This window comes from Crassostrea angulata, chromosome 10 (assembly GCF_025612915.1).
Source record: "Crassostrea angulata isolate pt1a10 chromosome 10, ASM2561291v2, whole genome shotgun sequence".
NCBI lineage: Eukaryota > Metazoa > Mollusca > Bivalvia > Ostreida > Ostreidae > Magallana > Magallana angulata.
The window spans coordinates 28,543,014-28,570,567 of NC_069120.1; the positions used below are offsets into that span (position 1 = coordinate 28,543,014).

Genomic DNA, 27,554 nt, shown 5'->3' on the forward strand with positions numbered 1-27,554 from the left:
TTTTAGTTTGTTTTGGGGAAAGGGGTTTGGAAATAGCGAGCAATTTACTAGTATATTGTTCATAGTGTTTATTCACGCACAACAATGAATTTGAAGCCTCCATTGTTTTTATTTGATAATTAAAAAAAAAAAGCATGAGAGAAATGATATAACATTTTAGTTTTAGTATAATTTTTTTGAAATATCTAAAACGCTATTTACTTGTGTTACTAAATCGTTTGGTTATTCATTTTATATATAAAATAATGCACTCTATGGGTACCTTATACCAAACCTTTTCATTTATAAGTTTGGAATTAACCTATTTTTTTCACAGGTCAATGGTACCTTATTTAAAATTTAACTTGCCAAAATAGTTGTTTTGATCGATTTTGTTTTTTAAATTGGCACTTGTATATATAATTTTTCCCTGTCAAAACCACTTCAACATTTCAAAAGAGAATTTATGTTCTTTGTTAATGTGTTACGCTTAACGTTATGCCTTTCAAGATATGTCGCCTAAAAATCTGCCAACACAGTATCAATTAGTACAAGTGCTTAGCTTGAATAAATCTATCAATTTTAATATGCAATCATAGCTAAAGACAGAACAATATCCAACAGAATCTTTTATCAATATGATAAGGTGCTTTGGTACAGTCTTTTAAATGGAAAATCCATTATAGAACTGCTCTTTCTCAAATCTCTCCCGGAAAAAGAAATAAAAATCCCAGTTAATTATTGCAAGACTTTTTTATTATTTAGATAAGGAAACAAACCCTTTTCAAACACAAATCACTCTTTTTAAAGAATTTCGCATTCAGTCACACACAATTATCTTACACAATGAAATGCAGTCCATAAACATGTAGGATGAAGTTTCTTTGCATGCATACAGACATACTAATATTGATATTTCCTGTTATAATGTATTGTGGGTAAAAAAAAAAGAGGAGAATACCAAAGGCATATTGCATGGCTTAACATATTGCATAAATATTAGGTTACATGTGTTCAAAAAATAAAAATAAAATAAAGACACAACTTAAGTTGTTTTTAACGAAAGACGAAAGATTTTCTTTTCTTTAACAGAAATGAGATCTCAGCATATAAAACAGCAGTAATCTATTAATTTTGTCACAAACCTACAATGCACATATATGCAATTGCATAGAGTTTTAATATGCTTAATGAATATTGCTACAGACGTCTAAACTGAAAAAAAATGTGACATCATCGAAACCACAAACAGGACTATCTCGAAACAAAATCAGGATCCGTGATCGGTTTAAATCATAAAGCAATGGAAGGAGGGAGAAAGAAAGAAAGACAAATAAGTCCCTTTAACACACAAATATACCCATAGCGTGTTCAAGGTTTAACCGAGAGAAAAAAAATCAACAATGTACACAAAAATCATCACAGGTGTTCAAAGAATGAAAAAAATATAAATGGCATTATCTATGCCCATTTTTTCCCAATCAGGCTTCCAATATGAGATCAATGTATGTATTGGTCCGCGAGTTTTATTATCACATGCTAATCCAATTTCAATCTAGTCTGTCCCCGGCGTTTAACGCCCAAAATGCAAGGTACAAAAAAATCAGTTGCAACTGAAATTCTTCCTGATCAGTTTAAAACACAAATGCAGACAGAACTAGTTTACACACGTTTGGCAGGAATGCTTCTTCCAACATTTTCCAAATCTCTATTGCATATCAATATAGATGTACGTGGCCACACCTTTTCCCCAATAGTGCGTGGTCCGTAACGTGTATCTTCCCCCATGCAGCTTACAAGTATAGCACCTTGCATGTTGTTGATAATGCATGTAGTAAGGGGACGGTTATATCAAGAGTTTGAGACAAAAACGTCCTCTTATGTATTGCAATAGTAATCTCTAAACCCCCCCTCAGAGCAAAATCAAACCACTGTACAATAGATTTCTCTATACTATAGAAGGTTAGATTCGTTTTTAAAACTACTGTTAATCTAGGCTAATTAATTAGATATTAATTAATTATTATGCACCAATTCAGTAAGAAAATCGGTTATCTGTCTGAGATCTTTTCAATGTACAAACAAGGCACTAAAAAGAGACTATAAATTGTCTATAATAATAGACACGTATAGGCACACTGTCTACACTGCATGGCTTGTATAATGCCTATATTAAGGTTTGACTGATAAATTTTCAATAAATTCTCCTTTGAAAGACAAACGGGACGTGATATTTTGATATCAGAGGCACTTTTGATATATTAATAATATATATCCAGCTGATATCAGAAAGTCGTCTTAAATATCCGCTCCCTCGATATCCACTAAGTTTTTGAGCATCGTTTTTGCGAAGACCATTCGCTGCACTATGTCCTTGCGACAGCCATCTTGGATGATTTGCATCATGCAGTAGGTGTTGGCAGTTCTCTCGTGGTCAATATAGGTCACATAGTAGTCATTCTTCATGTAACTCATTATGATTTTGGTGTGATCATCGAAGAAATTAACCTGTAATTATCAAAAAATAAATATCACAAAATTACACATTGCAGGTGAGTAACTTCAAGTTACATAATAATTGAAAATTTATGCATGCCACGTGACTATTGATTCAAAGTCACGTGACTTAATGTGATCCTATATAAACCGTTGCTGTACCTGCAGGGTTCCATCACTAAGATAGAGGACAATGGCTTTGGAGGTTCTGAACCACTTCTTCAGGTAAACGTTCCCATACCAGGAATCGTCCGAGTCTTTGGAAAGCTCAACATGACCTCCCTGAAAAGTCAAAGAAATGGAATAATTAAATGTACATTTTAAAGTTTTTTTCCTGAAATGGTACACTAATTTCATTTCAGATTTTGATAAGTACGATTTAATCTAAAAAAATAAATATGGCGCTAACCTGGATAAGGTGTTCGTCCATGTAGCGGGCAAAGTACAGAAGGAGGGTGGTTTTCTTCTCCAATTCCTCCGGGACACACTCCACGGTGTATGATGACGACTTGTTTGTGACGTCAAAATACTGAACGGCCCTATCAAAAGCAAAAATATACACTGTAAATATGGCAGTGTTGGCTATATTTTCGTAACATAAGAAACTGACATTTTAATTCTTTTATTTATTTGTTAAAAGTCAAAATTGTTGTTTTGTTCAGTTATAAAAAAGAACTTTTGGCTCATTGTCAATGAGATTCATTCTTTAACATTTTCCCATGAATTCTTTTTTAAACGAAAAAGTTTCCTGTGGCATTCCATCTTCACGCCTCTTTCAATTACTTTTTTTTAAAATGTAGAATTTTTCTTATTTAGAAATGTTTCCCTTATTCACTTGCTTTCTCCATTTACCGGAAGAATTTGCATTTAAATTTCCGCCCAATATATAAATTGATAAATATTTGGAATAACACTTTGACAATAGTATTTGAATAATGTATTAACTAGAACGTAAGAAGATTTTGTTCAGGTCATCAAGTGGTCCCGAAACCCAAAACCACAGGTATTTCGTTATTAGAAACACAAAGGGTATCTATCGCAGAATGCATTGATGACAGAGCTAATAAACAAACAATGGCATTGCGGAAATAAATTTTGTCAACTCGGTAGCTATAGCCACATGATACACAAATAGTAACCATAAGGAAATTACCTTCCATCTGGTGACATCACGATTCTGGAAGTATCGTTAAACAGAACACCTATGACGTCATTGGAGAGCTGGAATCCAAAACCGTACTTGTTGGAATAATCCACCCATTTGGTCACCCAGACGATATTGGAATCCGATATGGATGAGGGATTTTCACGGACATCTGAAGTATAAACAAATGATAGTAAATGTACTCGTCATTGTTCGATATCGGGGGTTTTATAAAGTGGGTGCGGGTCGGTAAGGTAGTTGATGGTCATTATACCTTTGGGCATGTGTTCCAAGCAGGTGTTCAGAACATCAAGCAGTGTGACTGCTGAGCGAGGTTTCGGAGATGATTCTACAGAAAAAAGCAGTGAAAAAATTATATGGTTTTTTTTTATTAAAAAAAGACAAGGGAAAATCGGACACACTCATTGATGATCAAAAATAAATATGATTGACATACCTCTACTTGGGGGTGATTCTGAACGGTTGCCTCTCTCACCGACCATTTCTCTGACGGGAGACTTCATGGTCGGGAAAGAAGTCGGCGGAGACACCGTGATGGGGGACTTGACTGAGGGAAAAGGGGGAGGGGAAGCGATGCGCTCTGCTAGCTGTTGAAAAGAGAGATTGAAACAGTTCATTATTTTGCAAATTGCAAACATGACGATTAAACCTAATTGATTATAATTAGAAGTTAATAGGTGTGATAGATATTGATGTATTGGGATTCAGATCGATTTAATGATCTGACCTCAGTTGTCTGTCGTTCATGTCTGGGATCAGTCTGGATTTCGATGTTTCGGAGTGGTGACGTCACACGTTCCACAACATCCGGTTTGTCTGGGACAGCATACGACTTTGGTCTGCAAAATCAAAATCGTTGATATTGTTGATATTGAACACTTAAAAAACCCAAAACAAACAAATCAACCTGCTCATAAACGTCATGCAAGAATACTTGTAGTATATTAGGTATACAAATTTTGATTGTATGTTTTTGTGTTATTAATCTTAAGTTTTTGCCGTTTTTCCCAAACGGCAATCTAAATCATTTACGGCTTATAGACGTGAAGTTTAAAACGTCTGTAAAATTTTTTAATGATTTGGAGGCCATGAAATGCAAATATATATTGACTTTAATGTTGGCATGATTTCGCATGGAAAGGTTTGCACTTTAACAACAGATGTGTGTTTCATTTTTCGGGTCACTCAAATGGTCACGTTTGTTTTATGGAAGCTCGAAAGACGGGATAATATCTCGTACCAATAAAAATAAGAGCTTTTCAGAAGCTCTTTACGATCAAGTAACAGCTGCGACGGAACAATTATAGCCGCAGAAATTATCTGATATTTTATGTTCAAGGTTCATCAATGACGACCAAATGATGGTTTTATCTTGGCCAGGTAAATATTGACTCTCTCATTCATGTGCTTTGAAAAACAATCGAGGTTAATTTGTCGCGACCTCATCGACATTTTCCATGTACCCGTTTGACCAAAAGGCTTTTTCAGGTGCTGTCAGAGCATGAACAGATCAGAGTGGGTTGGAGTTGGTTCCAAACCCATCGCTCTTGAAAAATTCAAACTTATTAAATTAACAAGAGATCCGAAATATTAGACCATGGACCCTATGTGGCAAACAAAATTTTCCCCTCTGACCCCCCCCCCCCGCCCCCCCCCCCCCCCCAACCAAACCACACCACACCACAAACCCGAGGGGAATTTCTAGATCCATGAATGCAGAGCCACGCTTCTGAAGTTCTGACGCTTTCGATCGTTGCAATGACTTATCCTATCTTGCTTAAACTATGACAAAAGTCATTGGGGTGTAACCACAGAGTCAGGGCTAGAGGGATACCGGATACCCTGTCTAACATATCATGTCAAAGACTACGCGACAGATTTGAAAGTACGTTTGCAGCAAATGACAAGAATGATAGTCCTGGGAACAAAAATGTTTGTGGGGTAGAGGGCAAACGTGTAAATATGCTTAACTTATCTGTTTCTAATCTTCCTAATCGGATGAACCATGTGTATAAACATGCCTTCAAATAAATGTAATGTCAGCGCTTGTTAAAATTGTCTGCATACTTTTAAATGCTTTAATTATTGCTCTCTCTTGTTCTGCAGAGCATTTCTGCAATCTTCCTGTACAAAGAAACATTTTTATCTTATTAACGTTCTTGATCGCTTGCCCACCATTATTTTTTTTCTAAATTTTTTAAACCGCCAGGAGAAGAAAAATGCAGACGCAGGGAATAATGACATTTACATTTAAATTTACCAACATTTTTATAAATTTATGTCACGATTACAGAAAAATGATGTTCGATATATAAATCATTAATGGTTTGATATAAAAGCCTTTGCTCAATAATGCCAACTTTGATGTTTCGTTAATGTTCCTGAATTTAAAAAAAAAAAATGAAATTAGCATATTAACCTGTTAAACTTGGTGTACACGGGGAATTTTGGCACGGTGGTACAGCAAGAGGACGGAAGAGTCCTAGGCAGGAGACCAGAGCTGAAGAATTCGTGGTTAGCGAGCTCGTTAAGACTTGGTCTAAGTTCGGGCTCGTGATTCAGGCACTGGCGGATAAAGTTCTGCGCGGGAACTGACATGGTTTGCGGGAGGGTATAATTGTTGTTCGCAATTCTGACGTAAGTTTCTTTTAGGGTCGAGGTTTCGAAAGGAGGTCGTCCGACTAGCAAGGCATATCTGAGGAGACAAACACAAAATAAATCTTCATCATTATGTTTTCAAATACAGCACGATTTTTAAGTTTTATGATACGATCATTGAAAGAAATCGTGATTTGAAGTGTTTCTACTTACGCAACACATCCAATTGCCCAAACATCTGCTTCATAACTGTGACCGCGTTTCTGCAGAACCTCTGGGGCAATGTAATTAGGAGTTCCACAAACAGTCCTTCAAGAATAAAACAATATCTTGTGTTACTAGATTTATTTTTTAGTGTTACTCACCAGTTATCAGATACCCTATCAAACAGATTTCAGAAGTGCATTCAGGAGAACAAAAAACCTACATTTTCTTTTCGCCTTCGTATGTCATTTTTGTGGCTAATCCAAAATCTGCGATTTTGAGTTGCATCTTTTCATTCAGCAGCATGTTGCCCAGTTTCAGATCACGGTGAATGATGTTTTTGCTGTGGATATACTTGACTCCCTCCACCAGCTGATTCAGGTAGTAACGGACTTCCGGTTCCGCTAGAGTTTTTCTCTGCTTCAACATGTGAACCAGTGACTGCAAAATAATAATAATTCATCGTCAAAGAAACTGACTTATTTGGGTTTTGTGTTGAAAATAAAATATCTTGACTACAAATTAAGTATACATCCAAGATCACCTCTCCTTTATCAAGTCAACATTAAGAGGGATGGGTGGTCGAGGCCATTTTTAGACTATATTAATCTCCCCAATTAAAAGAGTTCTGCAAAAAGCTATAGGTAAATATTAAATTTTTTAGTGAATATTTTAGAATTTTTTTCTTTACTAAGTTCATTTTATAATAGATCATGGCTAAGAATATAATTTTTGTTCAATTTTTAAGGCAGATTAATTAGGGATCAGGGAGCTTGCAGACCTCTAAAAAAAATTCAGAATTGATGTTCATTTGCCATTAACAACATTTCAAAAGAACCACCATGAGTTTGCAATTCCAGATATCCTATGCTCGATATTAAAAACTAAGACTGGTATCTTAAATATGCAGGACTATCAGCAAATTAAACATTGTGGGGTATTTGTTGCACCAAGATCAGTAATCTTTTATACTTCACAAGTGTTTCACCACACACAGAACATATTACAAACGATGACAATCCGGGCACAGCTTTTCAGAGAGAGATATTTAAACCTTTATCTGTAAGCTCTGCACAAAGCAAAGACTGCCATGTTGAGACAATATGTGATATTGAACAATTGACTGCATTTTTAATCTTTATTCCAGAATGCGCAACAAGATGAAAAAAATAACAAACTGTGAACTTCCAATTACTATTGAACTCTGAGATTTTTTTTTGTTCGTATTTTTTATTATACTTCGTATTAAATATATACCTCATATGAAATAAACCTTAAAAAGATAGATGGGTCCCTTTCTTAATATACAATTATTTCTCGGTACAATGAATATATATCGTCTGCGTATATTATTAACAATGCCGATTATAATCTTCGGTACGCCATTACAACAACAAGGATTATAGAAAAGAGAGTAATATAAATTTTGAAGGTCTTTGTTGAAATATGAAGGGCATGTAATTAGGATAGAGAGGGGAGCCATTGTTTGCTGAGCACACCGAGTTTATTGCCATCTTTATCCCACTTCCGAACAACGTTTCTAACTTTAAAAAAAAGTGTTTATCATTTTATAGATGATAATATTGTAGTAATTTATTAAAGTGTGTTCTTATGGGATGAAGAGGACGTTGTTTGTGTTTGGGCCCTGAGAACACAGACATTTTTATTTAATATTGCTGAAGCAGAGAAAAGGGACAGGGCTAATGACAGGATAGAAGAGGGTTCCACTAATGACAGGGTGGGACGTGATGATGTTGCATTCTATACCTTTCTACTGCAATTCTCCAACACAATGTACACATTGTCTTCGTCCTCAAAGTAACTGTGAAAGCCCACAACATGATCATTCGACAGGTCCCTCTGCAAATCGACTTCTCTGGCAATCTGCAAGACAAAGAATAAAAAAGTTCAATCATACCATCTTCCCCATGACCCCCCTTCTAGAGGCACTTTGTGTTACAATGTTTTGCACACAAAAACCCTCTTATAGAAGCAAAGTTGTAATTATACAAATGAAAGGTCTCTTTGTTAATTTGCTTCTCGAGGACAAAGTAATGAGACAAAGTAAATTTAGCATACACGTTTTGCAAGTCGCCATGATCTTAAGGTAGAAACGTGTTTTGTTCCAATGGGTTCTATTTTAACTAGAACTGAATATCTTGTTCTTCATCTGTCAAAATCACTATTGCTTATGAGGTGTTTTTTTGCCTATTGTAAACATGGTGATTCGTCGGGGAGGTAGAGCTTTATTTGTTCTTTTTTTTTTTATTCTTTGCCATTGTAATACTTCATTGCAGACGACATAACACCGAAGTTCAATAGAGAACGGATAAACGGCGTAAATCAACTCTAAGGTGTTTTTGTTCGACAAATTTTGTTTTAAAGACCTACAATACTGACTTTCCGGGTACACGGGTCCATATCAAATGACTTCGGGACAAAAAAAAAAACCCGAGAGCCTGCCATTACTACCGACCTGCTAAGTATAAAGATCAAAATTGATTGGGCCACAATAAAGAAATTCGAGAGCAACCGTTAAGAGAAGAAGTAAATTGATGGATTTTGTTTAACTTCAGAGGCAGTAAAATTCTCTTTAAAACCTCCAATTTTCTGTACTAATGGTCAGCAAAATTTTGTCGAAACGTTATGTTAATGAACGCGCCTAGCAATAAAAGATAGCTTAAAACAGCTAATAAACACGGATTTTACCGACCGGGATGAAAAAAAAAAAATTAATTTCCCATAGCTCAGAAGTAGGTTATTCTACCTTAATGGGGACCAAGGGAGTAGAGATTTGGGGTCTGTAATGGTAGTTTTCTGTACAATGTAGAGCGGTCATCATTACAGATACAAATCGTTATTACCGTTTTATGCGGTTATTATTGAATAATGATATGTGTCTTACAGCAGACTAAATAACATTTCCATGTAGAACATGCGTGGTCAGGGTCCATAAAAGACGCGATATTCTGTAAACATAGCCGGCCTACTCGTATACATTCCAAGTGGGTTAAAGATTTTTTTTGTTGCATTATACATGGTCAATCAATAATGTCTCAAAAAGTCCATAAGAGAGATGAATTAAATAATAGTATTTAAAGTGATTACCAGATTAGTAAGTTTTAAAGCGGCTTGTATTACACTTTTTTTGCAAATCCTTTTATATGTAATTAGTATACAAAAATGGGATGGGGGGGGGGGGGGGTTCGATCGATAGCAATGTAAGCAATATTAGGTCTAACCCTCTGTCTCGTGTATCTACCGGAAGGCATGTTACCAACAATTGCATGGGAAAAAAAGACTACATTTGATGGGCATCAAAGAAACCCTGTGTGACTGTATTATGTCTAACAGCCATTAATTATTCAGAGTATTGGGTCTAACGTTCGTGTGCGACTTGTACAGAACAGGTATAGAAGTAGCCATAAAATCAACCTGATAAAAGTCAAAATGTAAATAAATGACCACTGGACATGCATGTGTGTATCAATAAAATATGAAGAAGGGGGGTTAGTGTGGCCAAAACAAACTGGCATTACTTTATTGTAAATGAATTGTAAATTTAAAACCATCTTCTCCCATTGTCTTTTTTGTTGAAGATTTTTATGGTGCCTTGCAAATCATCTGCAAACTTTGGCGAGGAACCAAAATGTTTAAGAAGAAGTAAAAAAAAACCCTTTATATGTATCTATATAGGGGTAGAAGAATCACTTGTAACAATTTTTCCTGCAGTGTTTACGTTTGACAGTTTCTTGTTTGTTGACATCGACCGGGGTAGTAGCCCCAGAAATCAAGTTGTCGTCTGTTACTTTTAAACTGATGAATTATCGGGGTGACCCGAGGTGGTAGACACCCCGCTGTTTGCTCAATAGCGGCCACCTCGCGCTCCAAGGAAGATTGATAATGGCTTTCCCCCTGTACAAATATCATCGTTAAGAGAAGAAAAAGAAAAAGAAGTCTTCACGAACGGCAGGCCGATAAAATGAGAATACGGGTACACACAACACAAGAGAAGACCCTAATCACTTTTTCGGGGTGGGTTGGACTTCCGGGCGAATCAGGGTGACTCATTTTAAAACTTTCAATCAATATTTTCAAAGGATTCGGGCTTTGTTTGTCCGATTCATTCAAGTTGGTTTTGGGATTTCAATGAAATCTCCGGCTCTTCAGTCCACTGTGTTCCCGAGAGTACCCTTTCTATTTCATTCATTTTATTTGATTAACACCGTTACCCAACATTTCTGAGCATGTCTGAAGTAGCTAATTCAGCATTCATTTGGAGGGGGTGTTTTTGCTTTCGTCTTAAAAACATGCTACTCAATAATGGTCCCCGTGTTACATTTGAATTACGCCTCGCTTTTAATTCTTTTATTCAATTTTACAATTACACAGATTTCCTCAAGAGGTGAAACCAGCTAGAGTTGTTTCATTCATAAAATTAAAAAAAAAATCCCAAGAACTTTTAGAATTCTTTTTATTTTCCCGTGAAGCATTACGTTTTAGCATTTCATGTCTGCAAAATAAGCTATAAAAACGGAAGTCTTTCTTCTGTTCTCTTTTCATTCCTTTATCAAATTTTACAATTGCAGGTTCCTTCAAGAGCCGAAACCAATAACCTATTCATTCACCAATGAGCCAAAAAAAACCTCTTCGAACCGTCAGATTTTTATATTTTTATTCTATGAATCATTACTCTTTGATTTCTTCTTTCTTTCCCCCCTTTTTTGTGGCATTAAATGCATTTTTTTAGGAAAGAAATCTTATCAAAGCACCATGGCCTTGGACATATGTATTGCGCTATTCCACTCCTAGCTAGATAGGACTGATAAAATCATTACGTTTCTTCTGTTACCCTCCCTCGTAAATTTCTCCAGGAAATGAACTTTCCCGATTACTACGACAGATGGAAATATGAAGTATTGCATCTTCTGGATAAGTCAATTGAGATAGGGAGGAAAAGCTGCCGATCATCTTGGTAACTGGAATTAATATACAACCCCCCCCAAAAAAAAAAAATCAAAAAATCGCGGCCCGTTTATCTGCAGATTTACTGCAAGTGTATTTAGGTCATTTTCGAACGATAAAAAAAATCTGTGCACTTTCATTTCAGTAAAATTCGAATTTGTTTTCAATGGTTTTGCATGGTATGCAATTGATATGAATATATTTTATAGTACGTTACGGTTATCAGAAAATATTCAAGATTCAAAAGCATGTGCTAGACTGCATGTATTCTGGGTTGTGCTGAATAGGGCTGGAAATTAAAGTCAAGATGCATACCTTTTGTCTCTGATGAGGTTTAGTGAGTCGCTGCTTTGAAATGATCTTTCCAGCGTACACTTTATTGGTATTCAAATCCAGAAGTTCGTAGCATTTTGCAAAACCACCCTGTAAAGACAATAAAGCAACAATACTTTATAATTGTCGTCTAGCTTGCATCTCTCTCTCTCTCTCTCTCTCTCTCTCTCTCTCTCTCTCTCTCTCTCTCTCTCTCTCTCTCTCAGATGTGATATACTGTATCAGATAAATTAATCAAATTATATGCTCTGATTGATAGTAAGATGGTGGAAAACAATTAAAGGATAAAAGCACTATCAAGTGACAAAACTATCTACCCTTTAGCAATGTCGTCGCGGAAATCATTTAAAATCTTACGCATTCCTCAATTTTTTTATCAGCATCTACAAATAACAGATCCGTTTTGGGTGTCTTTTTTTTTTAATTCAAGACTGAGACAATTTTGCCATTGATTGTTAAAATTCCTACAAAAATCTCAGCCCTCCCAAAAAAATCAATCACAGACAACAGATGTACGATTCATCAAAACATTCTTGTCATTCAATAGCAAGACCCTGGTCCTCGTCAAAACTTGCAGGTGTCCCTACTCAAATGTTCATAGTGTTGCATGCTGGATATAAAAAAAAATATACCTCTGTCACAAAACAGTCAGACAAGAGGAAAACAAAGGCTACCTATTGTTGTCCCAACAACCCCCTTAATTTGCTTCCGAGTTATGTGTGCACCGGTATGTAAAATGATTAAGTGAAGGAAATTCGAAACGGTCTTTATCTTGATATTCATTACAGATTTTTTTATTTTACTTATATATATCGTTTCCTGGATCGCATGAAAATATCTGACGAACATGTATGTATAGTATTGTTTTCAAGAGGGAAAAGATGACTGTTCGGCTTAATCATAGGGAAAAAAAATTACGAAAAATGCCACGAAAGCATGGAATGCACTTATATCGGAGAGTCAATCTTGCCAGTCCGTTCTTAATGAACTTAAAAGACCATGTAAATTGTTTCTATTCCTCGGTTTCCCTTTGTTTTTCCAGTTGATTATGTTCGCGTGACATTCTAAAAGATATTCCAAAATACAATAAGGATACCGAAGTCGGATGGGCCACCCGTAAGCAATAAACAAATCCCTGGGGATGTATGCATGCTCGACAATGCTCAGATGGAACGCACCGATGATTAGTCCATACTTTTGTCAAAGTCAGCTGATTTTGTCAGCACTCTAATTAAAAGGTCTGGGAGCATTCATTAAGGGTTTTTTTTTTGATAAGTCATCGGTTTAGAATTTTTTTTATTCGAAACATTTCCCGGGACTGCGAACATGCTGCTGCAAGCGTACGTTTCACGGATCATAAAGATGGAGCTGAACGTCAAGAGATACGGAGAGTTTGGGTTTATCATATAAATACCATAAAGCTAATATTTTGGGAAGAACTCCTAGATCAGTGGTACATGTTTATATATTTGATATATAAAACCAGATAAGCCAACGTCGTGGTACACGGATAACTCATCATATGAGATAGGATCAAAATTTTGCAAAATCTCAGGGGGCTTCTGAGTAAGCCGTATCTCAAACTGAATTAGCCCTCCTCTCTCTCTCTCTCTCTCTCTCTCTCTCTCTCTCTCTCTCTCTCTCTCTCTCTCAAAATTCTTTCGCGAAAACAAAGAAGGTCAAAAAGTCAGTGATAGGTAAAATCGTTGTTTTTTTCCCCATTACTTATGCAGGAATGTTGAGGTGACATTATTGTCAAGGCTTTTTCTCCCCAGGTAAGCAATCGATACTATTTATAGCACTGATGAAATTCGCAACATCAAAGTAAATTACGACCAAAAAAAGGCTTGAAAACAAAACGCACATAATTGCAACAAATACGAGCAAAAGCAACACATAAAAAAAACAATTTTTCGCTTTTATTCTATTTCTGCGTAAACAAACTTTTAAAAACGTTCTAGGTATATAAGCTTTTCTATTTCAATGGTTAAGAGGTTTACATTTAAAACGCGAGTATTTCTGTTTGATCGCGGTGATCTGTTTTTTCCCATGGCCAGGTATGGGTTTAGACTTTGGATTAATGTCTATATTATACATGTATGTATATATCGACTGTGGTCTATTATGAAGATATGCCAAGAATGTGTATGACTCAAATTTCAAACAAACTTGTCTACCACATAGATTTAATCACACGAGTCCATTTTCCGTGGGTGTTAAACCCCACTTCATCAATATCCCCCCCTCCAAATTATGCACGAGGAATAGTAAATCAAGATTCAAAGGAATATATAAAGCCATTGGTTTTTATCCATTAATGCGTTTCAATAACTTAAAATATAAGGTATCTGTTCTTTGAAGTTGTTTTTATTTATGAATTTCCTTTAAGATCTGAGCATAAGCATAATCTTGGCGCGTCACGTATCGCTTCATACGGGGAGTGTATAGTATCTGTCATTTTATGAATGAACCAAATCTCCTTCATGCTTGTCTTGTCCCAGTATGTGTAAGGTACACACTGTTTGTTCGTTAGGAAGAAAACTTTGTCCTCTAGCTGCGAATTGTTGTAAAATTCCAGATGAATATATCTTATAAAATACGATTAAAAACTGAAAACGAAACAACTTCTAGGCATACGGTACGGGCTTCCTACTTTCAAGAGAAAAAGAGAGAGAGGGGGTGTTCGAAATTTGTAAAACAAATTCAAGTTTACAAAGCACGGCTGCTTTTCTCCTTCGCTATGACAACACGTCCTTGAGCACCCTGCTTTGATTTCGTAAGTGTATAAATTATAAGCAGCTGAGTTTCATTTAGATTTATATTTTAAAAAACATTCTCACGACCCCGCGTTCCTAGGAGACATAAAACATTTGTATATTTATTATGCAGTATGTTTGAAGGGCCTCGGTACCTCAAAAAATCAGGCAAATGTCGGAAGAAAATTGGTCGTGTCTTGTGACAATTTTTCTTTTCAAGAAGCGTCTTCCTGCGGTTTTTGGCATTTCGATTACAAGAGTTTTTCATGCCCATTTCTCTATAGTTGTGCCATTAGAGATATTTGGGATCCCTTTATTTCCATGCGGTATTTCAAAAATTGCTTTATAGCAAAAATATAATTAATCATATTACCTATGTACATATACATTGGATATCTGAAGTCACTTATTCAGGGACAATAAAAACCACGGAAGTGTACGTAAATGCTAACCAATAATTTGTCTTTGATGGCTTTATGAATGAAAGAACCAATGACTGTATTAGGGGATCGGGGTCCACTGGCACCTGAATAGGTCCGCTGACTCAACCCCGTCTTTTCCATTGCATGCCACATCAAGCAGCCAAAATATCAAATTAATAATTCGATACGTTTTCATGTTGGTTTTGATTTCAGTTTAATGGTTGTAAGCTTTTAGCAAATGAAGTTTTCTTTCAACACCCAAATCGACTTCTCTGCCGGAACATTCAATATTTTTTTTTTGGTTGTACGTTTTACGAGTTTCGATTCCAATCAGTGGTAATTCATACAGATAATGTTGTAGAAATTATTTATCTTCGTCATTTCAGGTTAATTGCTTGAAAAAAAAACCTCTCTTCGCGGACCAAGGATGATAGGATGAAAGTCGAAAATGAGTTTTGTCTATATTTTATGGCACCGCTTAAAGGTATTTTTATATCCGCGACTGCTCTCTAGACTCAGTAAAAACTTAGTGTTTAATTGCAATATCAAAGAACTTCTCGACTCCTAAATGAACCCGTGTAAACTTTCAACAAATTGCTGAAGATTTCGATGAAATCCTTCTCCTTTTAACTTGTTACATCTCTATGGGGTTTTATTTTGGGCTAATAGCTCTATCCAAAGTAGATTTATAAACATGTAAGTTAGTACATCCCCAAGGGTTCTTGTATATAGATATTCACAACACATAGCTCTAGGCCACCGACGGTTTTGTAAGGTATCTTAAGGCCATGGTGGCGAGTCTGTGTAATTTGTTATGAGAACAAAAACAAGCTAAGGTGACAAATTCGTCAGATTTGGTAGGAATATAAATCGATTCTTAGTTCACAAAAGAAAGAGAGGCATAGAAAAGAGAAAAATAAAAATGAAATTACGCTCCATCCTAAGTTCTTAGATAAATATTAAAATTCAGAAGTGTCAAAAAGACAAAGGAAAACGCGTGTTAAGTATTGAAGCGATTTCTTCTCTCAATGTAAGCTTGATCTCTCCCTAGAGCAACAAGTGGACAATATTTAAAGCGACTTAACAATGGAATTTACTTATTACTTCTTTATTCTTCATATTTTCTTTCTCTTTTCTTTGTTATACTAGAAGAATTTTGAGCCGGTCCATTGTCCCACTTGACTTACTCTTTGGCTTCTTTATCCCTTTGTAATAAGAAAAAGTTTTTTATATACATTTTTGCCACGAGCTAAGTTTATACCGAATTCTTTGTCAGATGATGTGTATTTCTCCATTATTTCAATTAGTATTATCATAATCACATTAGTGGGCCCTGGGTCTTTCTAAACTTTCTTGCTGACATTGCATGGTTAAAAAAACCACCCAACAAACTCAACTTTTGCTCTTGACTGTGCGTTTAAATCGATGATCTAGTTTTGACAAGGCCTTATCAACAGGGTTAAACAAATTTTGAAGAAACCACTTTTTTGAGGTCTTATATCCGGTGCATTTATCGTTATGAGGGCGCCCCTAGAAGTGAAAAATGGATTTAAACAAAACTGTCTATGCAGAGATGCACGTGTGATATCAATATTTTGTCTTGGAAAAAAAAGATTCGAGATAAGCTGTGAAATATGGGGATTCTTTCTTTTTCATTCAGATACATAGTTTACTTCGGTACACAGTATTTAAGTGTTATCAAACTTTGATACAAAAACAGTTTAGATTTTTATTGTCTTTTTTTATTTTAGTTTAGCAGGAAAGTTTTAATATAATTGATATACATGTCGGTGCAAGGCTTTCAGATCCGAGAGATAGGAGTGTCTGTTCCCAGAAGGGCGAAAGTTCGACCCAACTCGCTCCCTAATTCTGATAAGACGTAATCTTTGTCTTGCACAAGGTTTGATACAAGGTTGTAAAACTTGGTTGCCGTTTTACCGTGTGTCCTCATTAAAAATTGAACATTTTTGTTGGTTGTTGTAGTTTTAAAAAACGTTTTTATGTCTATTGCTTTCTAAAGCATTTACATAGCGAATCAATTATTTTAAAGAGCAGTGTCTAGATTTGCTTGACTTGAAAAACCCAGACTGAAATAAACTTATTTTTTTATCCTCTCTCTCTCTCTCATTCTCTCTCTCTCTCTCTCTCTCATATATATTTACAAATTGTCTGGTGTCTCGAGATCAGTAGTTAATGTATAGGATATACTCAACAACAGTCAACACACGGTTCTCCAAATCAATATAATTCAGGGGAATATCAATCGACTCACCTTCCCGAGCAGTCGGCCCCTGATGTAGGTTGTGTCTGACGTTGGGTCGTACACAATGTAGTTGGGATCAAAGTTGTTGATGTTGACTTTGGTATTAGCATCGTCAATCTTGACCCCCCCATGTACGACGAACGGGGAGGGGGCTCGTGCCTCCTTCATTTGCTGTAGATGGGGGTAGGTGAAAGCTGTGGGAATCTGAGAAAACTTCGGGGGTAGTATATCCACCGACATTGGCGACGTCTCCTTTTTGTCGTCTGCTTCCACCCCGCTACCTTATTTTCATTCTCTGGACACACCGGAACAAAATTGGAATTTTTCTTTGGGAAATTCCAACTCTAAAGTCCAAGCTAGTTGGCACACTGTATTATTTTCACACGGTTTAAATCGTTGTCAAAAATCTACTTCTGGATGTATATATGCGAGGAAAAAATCCAACTGACAGACCGAATCGGCGGCAGCTGCGACAGTTCACAATCAAATCACCACTGAAAAAAAGAGATCAGAACTCCTATCAATACCCACATATGTTTCAGACTTGCCACTACTCAGCTCTTCAAATTGCAGCGCCTTGGTGAGATTTGAACTTTGATGGAGTTATCTCAAATCTCCCTCAGTTCAACTGAGATTAAAAACAAGCAACACGTATACAACATATAGAGAGAGGAAGAAAAGAAAAAACACCCCCTGACAGGGGTCTGTGGGGCATTGACTGTGTAGTACAGATTTGTAACACAGTGAGAAATTCACATAGATCTCGTGCCCGACAAAGAACTCTATATTAACCGTTATGGCATGAATCATTTACCTTGTTGAGGTGTTGTTCGGCTTTTAAAAGAGATATAGACCCAATAAAGTGTATTATTTTTCTTACCTGTCTGTATCATAGAAGTTTTAAGTCCATTCCTATAGCGTGACTTATAAATACTCGAGTATATACTACTAAACGAAGTACTAACACAATGTGCTGTTCACACACATCCGTCCCATTTGACTTTCATTTCCAAAATAACAATCGGATTTGCGAAACAGGTCAGCCAGGTTTACTATAGTCCACTTGAGCGCTGTCATGCGAGAAGAGGTAATGATATCTAAAATTAGTACCTCACCTGTGTCTGGAAACGCCCCCTTTTCCAGGTAAAATTTATCTGTGCAATTGCAATTACGAGTTTTTGCATCAAATGCAGCCTGATATAAGATACATCTTAAGTATATGATTTCGTTAGATGAAAAATTCTGCAGAAGATATTGATTTTTTGCCGTTGTGTTGTCATTGTGTTTACAATAGCTTACTTCGTGAGATTCCGTACCCAGACATATTTTCCATATAAGGAAATTTTCGCCACCGAACGTTAAATACATACACGCCTATTTTACATTATCATGCATACAGATACAAGATATTACACAGGTGTAAAAATAGACCCGACTATTTTCGAAGGATGACAACATAAAGAAAAAGTCTCTTGTATCTTTTTTTTCTGTTATAAATTCATAATAAACTTACGATTATGTAAGCCTTATTTTCTTTGTTTACATGAGTATTTTTAGCCTGTCACAGTTATAATTTTCGTGTCTCTTTATCTTGTTGATGACATAATTGATATCTATAGCCTCTGGTCTTCGGTAATTAAGCTATTATTAAGCACATTTCATGATTAATTTTCTTTGTGTTTATCATTGTATTAAAAATTCAGTTTCACAAAAAGGGAGAATTTCACCATCCATGTCAATGAATAATTTCGAGCGGTATTATTTACAGTAACCTATCAAATTGACTTATTTTTAGAAAATCTTTTAACCTGCATAAGAAACCAATGTTAATTATTTAAGGGAAGGAAAAAATTAGGGAAAATATCTTTTCTTATTTCCTGTTCGATGTGGAAGACAACGCAACTATCTTCTTCCTTAATAGTCTAGAAGAAATATTTGGAAGTAATTCGAGGTTTTTTTTTTTGGGGGGGGGGGGTGTTGTAATGAAGTTTAAACTATTTATCACAATAGATTGACTTTATCTATTCCTAAATAGTTTATAAGAAATATTTAGTAGTGATAATAATTTAAAGTTTTTTTTTTGTTTTGGTGGTGGTTGGGGGGGGGGGGGGGGGTGAAAATTTGTTGCATTCCTCTATAACAACGTAACAAGCTAATCCAAGCTTTGTATAATATCATATCCATCTAGCCTTGCTTTGCTGTATGGCGGACCGTGATTTGAGCATGCCCAGTCTTTTTGATCACCTGCTTACCTGTCAATACGACCTCATTGATTTGATTGATTGGAAACACTTATGAAATTCTTTTACCTGTCGTTATATACCTTTATCCAATGTGAACAACTATGACACACTGTTACGCCAGCTTTTTCTTTCATATGCTATGACACCAAGAGAAGTCTCATCACAAACATGGGGGGGGGGGGGATGAATACGCCAAACATGCAGTTTACAGCGCGTGCTGCCACAACGCAGAGGATATAGAAAATCGCGTACTTGTAATACTTTATATATTAATTAACAACTAATATTACAAGTATAAATACAATTAAATTTATGTATAATTCATATTATCCTATCGGCAAAAAATGGAATGGTTTACTATACCCCCCAGATACAAAGTGAAAGTACTTTAATTAAAACATATTTGATATTGTTCAAAATCTGTTACAAACTGTGTTACAAAGAGCCAATAAAACAGAATGTTGTTTGCAAACATATTTCTATATGCATGACGTATGTTTAAAATTTTGAAATCAAATAAAAAAATATATAAGAAAACCACTTATAAGACACCTGGCAGAGCGCATGCATGCAGAGTTGCACGTGATATACTTGTATGCGCATACTTACTGTTTGATGCAATTTACTGTTGTAAATCAACTCCAGCCAGACATGGCCAGAAGACAGCGGAAATATGTTAATAATAGCGTATAAGTACACGCAAGTCCGGTCCGCTCGCGCGTGATTTAGCGCGTGTCCTGGCCCCAGATCCCCTCTGAATCACAGAAAATCCGCCATCCTTATCCCTGAGGGGGAAGAGATCGCTTTACACACACACAAAGAAAATTAATAGGGATCAACTTTTCAAAGTCGTATTACTCAACGTTTCAGCTCCTTACGTCAAGTAAGCACTTTGCTATATGGTTGAAATGCGAAATCAGAAAGTCATTGTTATTATAAACCGAAATCTAATTCTCCATTCCACCAACGTGCCAATTATTTTTTCTTTCTCACGTTAGTCATTGAGGTAGAGAGATGACCGAAAATAAAATGACCACACAAAACTTAACTTTTTGGCATAGGGTCTGAGAAAGTAATAATTTTCAAATTGTACAAGTATACAAAGTGAATCATTCAAAATATGTACTTACAAGTCCGTATCAGAAATGATTTATCTGGAAGTGAGATTTTCTATTTTGCTATAATATGCTCAATATATTTTGGAATTTTTAGAGGTTTAAGAGGCTAAAACCCTCAGTCACGTGTGTGTAGTACTTTTTCAGCAAATTCCTGATTAAGAGAACACTAATCCATACGATAATAAATTAGAACAGGGATTATTCCAAAATAAACACCCCGTAGATAACAACTACATCTATTTACAGCCGATATTTACAAATATAATTTCCTCTGCATCATCGCATGCATACAATTTCCGCACCCATCAATACTTTCATCCATACCAATCTTGAGTCTTTTGAAAACTAAAGTAGCATTCAATATCTTCAAGATTAAATCCATGTCCCATCCGTTGACATTTAAAATTCATTTAAAAGTTTGTACAAATCTATCGTTTTTCAATATGAAATTAAAAAGCCCAATTTGTTTTAAAAGGGAAATAAAATTGGGCCATTTTTGGTATCTCTTCCATTTATCAGTTTATCTCATGTGTAATTTCTATCTTCGACCGTAACAGAGGTGCATTTGATTGAAACTCCTCTATTTATTTCTTGATTTGAAGTCATTATCCTACGTCAAACACACTCAGATTTGGGAGTCCAGTTTCGTGTTCAGCTTTTAAGGACTCGATCACCAGACAAAAACTATCAAATTCATCTCCTCCTAATTCTTAGCCAGCGTTTGTTGCGGACCATTCACATACAGAGCGAAAGTCGATTTGCGAAAATGATTATGATAATTAACTTTTCATTAGAAACCTTCTCTGAATGGAAATATGTCATCCGAGACTTTTTGCTCTTTCGACAAAATGGGTGTAGATTTCAGAAGCTTAATAGGACACTCGAGATTATCGTCAATGTGGGAAAAAAGCTGGATAGAAAAAAAAGAGGGGCAGAAGAAACATGGTTTGCCGGTGGTTTAACACAGCCACTCAATTAGCTTCGTTTTTATGAAGACATGGGCATCCTCCTTGCGCGAATACAACGGAATCAGTCAGAAAAGGAGGCGATTATCGGCGGTGACCCGCGGGAATGTCAGGGACCCCAGTGGGAAAAACTTGTAACGGTTCTTTCGTGAGAACGAAACCCACGGGTATTGTCCGATCCAGATTACCATGACAAAGGACCACTAAGGAGAAAGAAAAAAAAACTGTCGACCAGTGCGGATTTTATTACGCTTTCTCCCCCCACATACTGAACATATCATACAAGAAAAATATACTTGAACGGACACGACCAAAACCATCCATCAACTTTGGCCAGCGCGGTAAGCGATGTCGGTCCATTTGGCGGAAGACGCAATACTTAGTCCTAAAAGCCGCTGTTAATTACAATTGACAACATATAACAAATTACTATTATATCGTAACCCGATGACAATACCGCCCGCGGTCAGATTGACAAACTAGATTATGAAGCAGATTAAGTCATTTCAATTAAAAGGTCAGACGCGAAAAGGTAAATTGTGACAATTCACACTTGCCCCGGTAAATATTACTTCTGTGTTACAATAGTGTCGCACAATCCGCCGCGGTGGGGAGGGTTACTGGCTTTGTCCGGGCCTATTAGTTCCCAAAACAGAGATTTAGTTGCTTCGCTTTGTATTGACTCTCCAAACAATCGGTATAATTTTATATGGGATAAAATTGGCAATGAAAAGTAAACCTCTTGGTAATTAAAACACTTGTCACTATCGATTGAAAATTCCAGTTCCATCGAAAGTGATACCAAAGTTTACTTCAACAATTGCGTGTTTATATTAACCAAACTTTCTCCCGACTTTGACGCACACCCAATCCTTGCACACCTTTCAATTGTCGGCATTTCTCTTTAACTGCATGTCATATCTTTCTCTGAAAATTGATTCCAGGACCGTCTATATTCATTAATACTTCATTAATCTCGGAGTTGATATTTTTAGCACTTTTAAATTAATCAATGATTCAAAACCCATAACAAGCGCATGTTTTATTCTCTTTTTATTGGGTTTTTCTTGGTCGCACATATCTATGCATCAGCAATGGTGACCTCGACCTCCACTCCGGGTTCGATACTGATGGATGTCTGAACGACCGTCAAGGAAATATCACTAGTCTTATCAACGGGAGACAACTTCAACCAGGGTGACAACAATTTCATCTACTGTATTTAACGGGAGATAACTCTTACTGAATAACTAAACAAAAGAATCTCCACCTATCTCATATGCTTACAAACTCGGGGGGAGAAACTTATCATAAAAACTGTGTGTCTTATTTAGATAAGTTCCTTCACAATTTCAAGAAAGATCTCATCAATCATGTAAATGCTTATGAAATTGATTAGCAATTGAATCCCCAAACTAAAATGTTTGTAGTTTTATTGGTGGATTGAGAATAATATTCACGGAAACCAGGAATGCTCAATGAGTTGGCTCATGGGAAATATGCATTTGTGACAATGGCCATAGGTTTTAACAATGAGAAAACTCCATTAAATGGCAAATCTATCAGCATTGTTCACATTTGAGCTTCATAATACCCGATAACTGATTCTAATAACCCACAATATGCAAAGAGATTAAATGCATGCAGTGTATAGAGAACAAAAGGATACAATCTGCTTGACAATCTCGGAGGGACTGTGCAGATCGATGAGGCGCTTGTGGATGCGCATCTGGAATCTATCCCAGGTCTTGGAACCTTCTCCACAGGGCGTCTTCCTGGTGGTGATGCGCAGAACCTTGGTGGGCATGCGCACTGGTCCCTTCACCTTCAGGGACTTCTCCTTGGCTCCCTTGATAAGATCAGCACACACTGAGGGAAAAAGAAATATTTCATATGAAGTACCATGAAACTACAAGATAACAAGGTCTTTCTCAATTCTTAGACATAAAATTAATAGTGATTAACCCTAGGATAATGAACAGAACTTTTATTTCTAATTTAGAGCCCAGAAAAGACAACTATGAAATTTTAACATTTACAAGTGAAAAGATAATGTGTCCCAGTTTACCAGATTTTTCAAACCACACAGTAGGAATTTAATCCTAGGGTGTTTGAAAAATTTCATGGCAAGACTGAGGTGTATTAATGTCACACGCCTATGACTCATGCACCTTCGATAAACAACCGGTAAAGTTGCTGGATATCTGTCCAAGACAGAAGTCCCAAAGGTGGATCTAAGGAGCGTGTAGTCAAACCAGTGAACATTCAATAGAATTCACACCCTATATAGTGTAAAAAAAAATTTTTTTAAGTCTTTAATCTGTTGCAACAAACCCTTTTATCAAATCTATTTTGCAAATAGATTTGTTATCGCAGTTTTTAAAGGTTTGTCTCTTAGTACAAAGGGTGATAATGAAGATGGAAATGATGCAACCTATTGAACGAAAAACCATTGTAGATCTGGCTGCATTCTGGCATTCACATTTAAAATTTGTAAATAACCATTACCCTTTTCCAGACTCTTAACATTCCTGCTGGTAAGTGTAATACGAATTCTATGGATGGGGGCCTCATCCTGTGGAGCTTTGGAGTCTTTAAAGTGGGACTGCAAATCAAAGTGAAATAAATCGGTAAAATGGTAAATGTTCACTGCTATTAACCCCCCCCCCCCCCCCCCACTTCAAAGAAGATAGTACATTTTCGCTTGATACCATATAACCCTCAAACAAGACAGTAAGAAATTAGTTCATTAAAAGTGTTCTTATTATATACCATTGTTGTATATTCTGGCCGACTTAATCAAAGATAAATTATCGGTTCTTTGAACAGAGGTGAGCCAGTCGCTTCTTTTCAACACGCGTGGTCGATGTAAAAGGATCCGGAAGTGGAATGCATCAGAAAAGCTAAAGGTAACAACAGGTTTTTCAGATACAAACTTCGAAAAGAATTAACATAGCATACGTTTAATGTATGAAGTGTTTTTCTTGATTATTAAATATGTTTTAGCAGTATTTGATAATGTATTTGTCTTGAGAATCCCTTTCACTGAGTAAAGCAGAAAATATGGTGTATTAGATATGCTGAACACCCCTCTCTTGGAATGGATTAACATCAGAAAAGTTTAAGACGGATATTTACGGAAAATACTACGATAAAAAATGGTGATTACAGCACATATTTTTCTTGTGTGTATATAATTAGAAATGTTACCTGCTTACTATGCATACCGTCTTGATATTAATTAGAACGTTTAAAAATAAGTGAAATTCAATTTATTATGACAGTGACGCACGTCCCTTATTGTAATTAAACTAAATCGACATAAAATATCTCTAAACTGCTAAAGGTGCTTTATGTCAGTATAAAAAGTATGCACATCGTCTCAAGAAACGGGTTTTGTGTCCACTTCTATTTCCATTCTATTTTTGGGCAAATAGAACGGACACAAAACCCGTGGCTTGAGACAATGAAGTATGCAATGAGTATAGATATAAGGCAAATAACCCATTCAAATATACCCTTTTAAGTTAAATTCTTATTAAATAAAAATGACGAGATTTTTTATAAATTTTATGGTGTTGTTGCTATAGCGCTCTCGAGCGCTACGTTACATTTCTCAAAGAACTCATGTAATGCTTCTTAAACAACCCAGGCCAGTATGCCATATTACTTACAGACTTAATTATTCTTGGTAAAATCTGAGAGTTCATTTCGAGCACCAACAAAAAAACCCACAAGAAATATAGCATCCTACGGCGTTAAAAAATTGAATTTGTTTACAACCAATCTCATTGAAATTAGATGCCAGTTAGATCCGCTCGCTTTCTCGCTAAGCGAAAGGAGGGGGTGGGGGGGGGGCAGGGGATGTAATAGCAGTGTTGTCATAAACACCTATTTTACCATTAGATTATTTAACTATATCTATCTGATTTTTTCGGTAAATAATTCAGCCAATTAATCTCATAATCCCTACCTTTTTCAGCCGGGCTCAATCTTGTATGATATCATGCGAGAGAATTTCAGCAAAATTACATAGTTGATCTCAAACCTTTCTCTGCGTGTATAAAAATGGCTACATCGCTAGCTCACCTCTCCTTTTTCAAAGAAAAACTTGTATTGATATACAGGAGTACGCATTGCAACCATTCATACAATGTAAATGACAGATTACGAGATTAAAACCATGATTATTACCTATAATTCATGCTCATCATCTTGTCTACGTTCAATTCATCGTGTAGACAGTAACAATTCGTCAAACACTGATCGTCAAAAGATAGGGACAATTGCAACAAACGATAAATACTGTACAACCCAATAGTCCAGGATGACCCGATCGGTGAACACTACTAATTTCTAGGCTAAAATCACAGGGGCCAAGCACAGGCACTTCTTTCTGAGAAAAGTTTTTACCCTATAGTATAATAATAACATTAACATGTTATTATTATACTATAGGGTAATTTTTTTTCTCAGAAACAAGTACCTGTGGGGCCAAGCCTGTTTTAACATTAATTTCAATGTAACCATAAATAAAGAAAGGGGTCGAACTCTGACCCAGATAAAAAAAACTACCAGCTCGCTTCAAAAGCCTAATAAATCAATTATTTTTTATAACACTTGCAATATGCATGTATTTTTCAGAAAAGTAATGATACACTCATGCCGAATTTCAAGTTGATGTGTCTTAAAATAGCGGAGATATACGTCATAATGATTATTCTCTCGAAGTCGCCAGTTTATATTTACTCGAACATTTACCGGTCCAGGGCTCACGATGGGATTTTGCCTATGAGAACAGCAGTACTAGTATTGCAACAAGTCGAGAAACATTCGTACTAATCTTTTAAAATATCACATCAAACACACGCTACTTACATCCTTATATAAGGAATAAGGGATCATTCTTTGAGTATTATGAGGTGATAATTTTGGTCGGGGAGTGATCAAATCCAATAAAGCCCGAAGGGCTTTATGATAGATTTGATCACGCCCCGACCGAAATTATCACCTCATAATATTCAAGAATGATTCCTTATTACTTATATTTATATAATTTTAGGCCATCGTACGAATAAATCTTTAAATATAAATAACAAACCCCGCCTCAATTTTGGCGTCATTTGTATTATGGGTTATATAGTACAAAATCGATACGTAGTGTTATCACAGACAAAGACACTGGATAATGTAAATATATTCCGATAAAATTCCTTAAATACTCTCCAAACTGAACTTTTATTCTGCAGCCACATTGGATAATCAACTTGTTAAACACTATTATAGCTTATATTGCTGACAAACCGATTTGCAAATCAACTTCTCTTTTACACATGAATATAATGAGAGAGGACTTAAACAGGTACTGTCTAGTGTCCAATCCATTGATGTATCTATTTGCGTAATAAAATATTGGTTAAATTAAAACACATAATAAAAGTGAAAGAAATGAAATCATGCAAATAAAAAGTTCATGTAAAGCAGAGAGAGAGAGAGAGAAAGAGAGAGAGGAGGGGAACTCGGTATATTGTTGCAATTAAAAATTAAAATACTTATTTGTGAAATATAAAAAAAATTCGCAGAACCAAAAATCCCAATTTCAAAACATCAATTCTAATCTAAGACCAGAGACATCAATAACATGTTATTTATATGTCTCTGCTACGACGTTGCGCAAATTTATATCTTTTTTATAATTTTTTTTTAAATATAAACCATTTAATTTTTATGTGCTTTTACACTTTCATCATTGGATGCCACAGACTACTGACTTTGTTCTTTAACAAATTTGTGAAAGTAGGAAGAATCCTCATAGAATGGACTGGCTTAAAATTACGACAATGTACGTATTCAGGGGTTTCTTCCAGGCCTCTATATGTTTCAAAATTGAAAATATGAGTAAGATATTGCCAGTTAACATTATGAGTTAAGATCAGAGGTTACAATAAGAGAAATTGGAAATATATTGCGTTTAGTCCGTCATCTATCAGTGACAATTCATAATCCAATAATATCCGATTGTATTTTTTTCCTCTTTTTATGACCGA

General features: G+C 35.9%; 2 protein-coding genes and 1 non-coding gene across 4 annotated transcripts; all 3 read right to left on the minus strand.

The window, feature by feature from the left end:
• Positions 1–713: 713 nt before the first annotated feature.
• Positions 714–20,164, minus strand: LOC128165708 (serine/threonine-protein kinase PLK1-like). 2 transcript variants are annotated; one of them, XM_052830494.1, is made up of 14 exons: positions 20,034–20,164; positions 17,191–17,675; positions 11,723–11,830; positions 8,210–8,326; positions 6,666–6,883; positions 6,452–6,547; positions 6,060–6,335; positions 4,368–4,479; positions 4,077–4,227; positions 3,894–3,968; positions 3,629–3,791; positions 2,885–3,014; positions 2,638–2,757; positions 714–2,487 (listed from the first exon to the last, which is right to left on the minus strand). In XM_052830494.1, exons 2-14 carry the CDS (start codon positions 17,419–17,421, stop codon positions 2,278–2,280), a joined length of 2,007 nt encoding a protein of 668 aa, XP_052686454.1. In that variant the 5' UTR covers positions 17,422–17,675; positions 20,034–20,164; the 3' UTR covers positions 714–2,277. The 2 variants fall into 2 exon arrangements, with proteins under 2 accessions (XP_052686454.1, XP_052686453.1); XM_052830493.1 differs by lacking the exon at positions 20,034–20,164 and adding an exon at positions 18,062–18,246.
• Positions 20,165–22,545: 2,381 nt separating this feature from the next.
• LOC128165709 (40S ribosomal protein S20) lies at positions 22,546–24,427 on the minus strand. The gene is made up of 4 exons (XM_052830495.1): positions 24,280–24,427; positions 24,016–24,112; positions 23,177–23,376; positions 22,546–22,645 (listed from the first exon to the last, which is right to left on the minus strand). Exons 1-4 carry the CDS (start codon positions 24,280–24,282, stop codon positions 22,589–22,591), a joined length of 357 nt encoding a protein of 118 aa, XP_052686455.1. The 5' UTR covers positions 24,283–24,427; the 3' UTR covers positions 22,546–22,588.
• On the minus strand, positions 23,561–23,755 carry LOC128168407 (small nucleolar RNA SNORA53). Its single transcript, XR_008241346.1, has one exon. It is a non-coding gene; the product is annotated as a small nucleolar RNA SNORA53 (small nucleolar RNA).
• Positions 24,428–27,554: the final 3,127 nt, after the last annotated feature.

Bases quoted from the DNA above. Each gene is read 5' to 3' on its own strand.
- LOC128165708 (XM_052830494.1), bottom strand. From the start codon at position 17,421: ATGTCGGTGGATATACTACCCCCGAAGTTTTCTCAGATTCCCACAGCT. The intron at 6,336-6,451 runs GTAAGTAGAAAC...TTGTCTCCTCAG, and splicing joins TGGGCAATTGGATGTGTTGC to ATATGCCTTGCTAGTCGGAC. The intron at 4,228-4,367 runs GTCAGATCATTA...TCTTTTCAACAG, and splicing joins ATGAACGACAGACAACTGAG to CTAGCAGAGCGCATCGCTTC.
- LOC128165709 (XM_052830495.1), bottom strand. The intron at 23,377-24,015 runs GTAATGGTTATT...TTTTTCCCTCAG, and splicing joins TGTTAAGAGTCTGGAAAAGG to TGTGTGCTGATCTTATCAAG. The intron at 22,646-23,176 runs GTATCCTTTTGT...ACGGTCGTTCAG, and splicing joins CCGAGATTGTCAAGCAGATT to ACATCCATCAGTATCGAACC.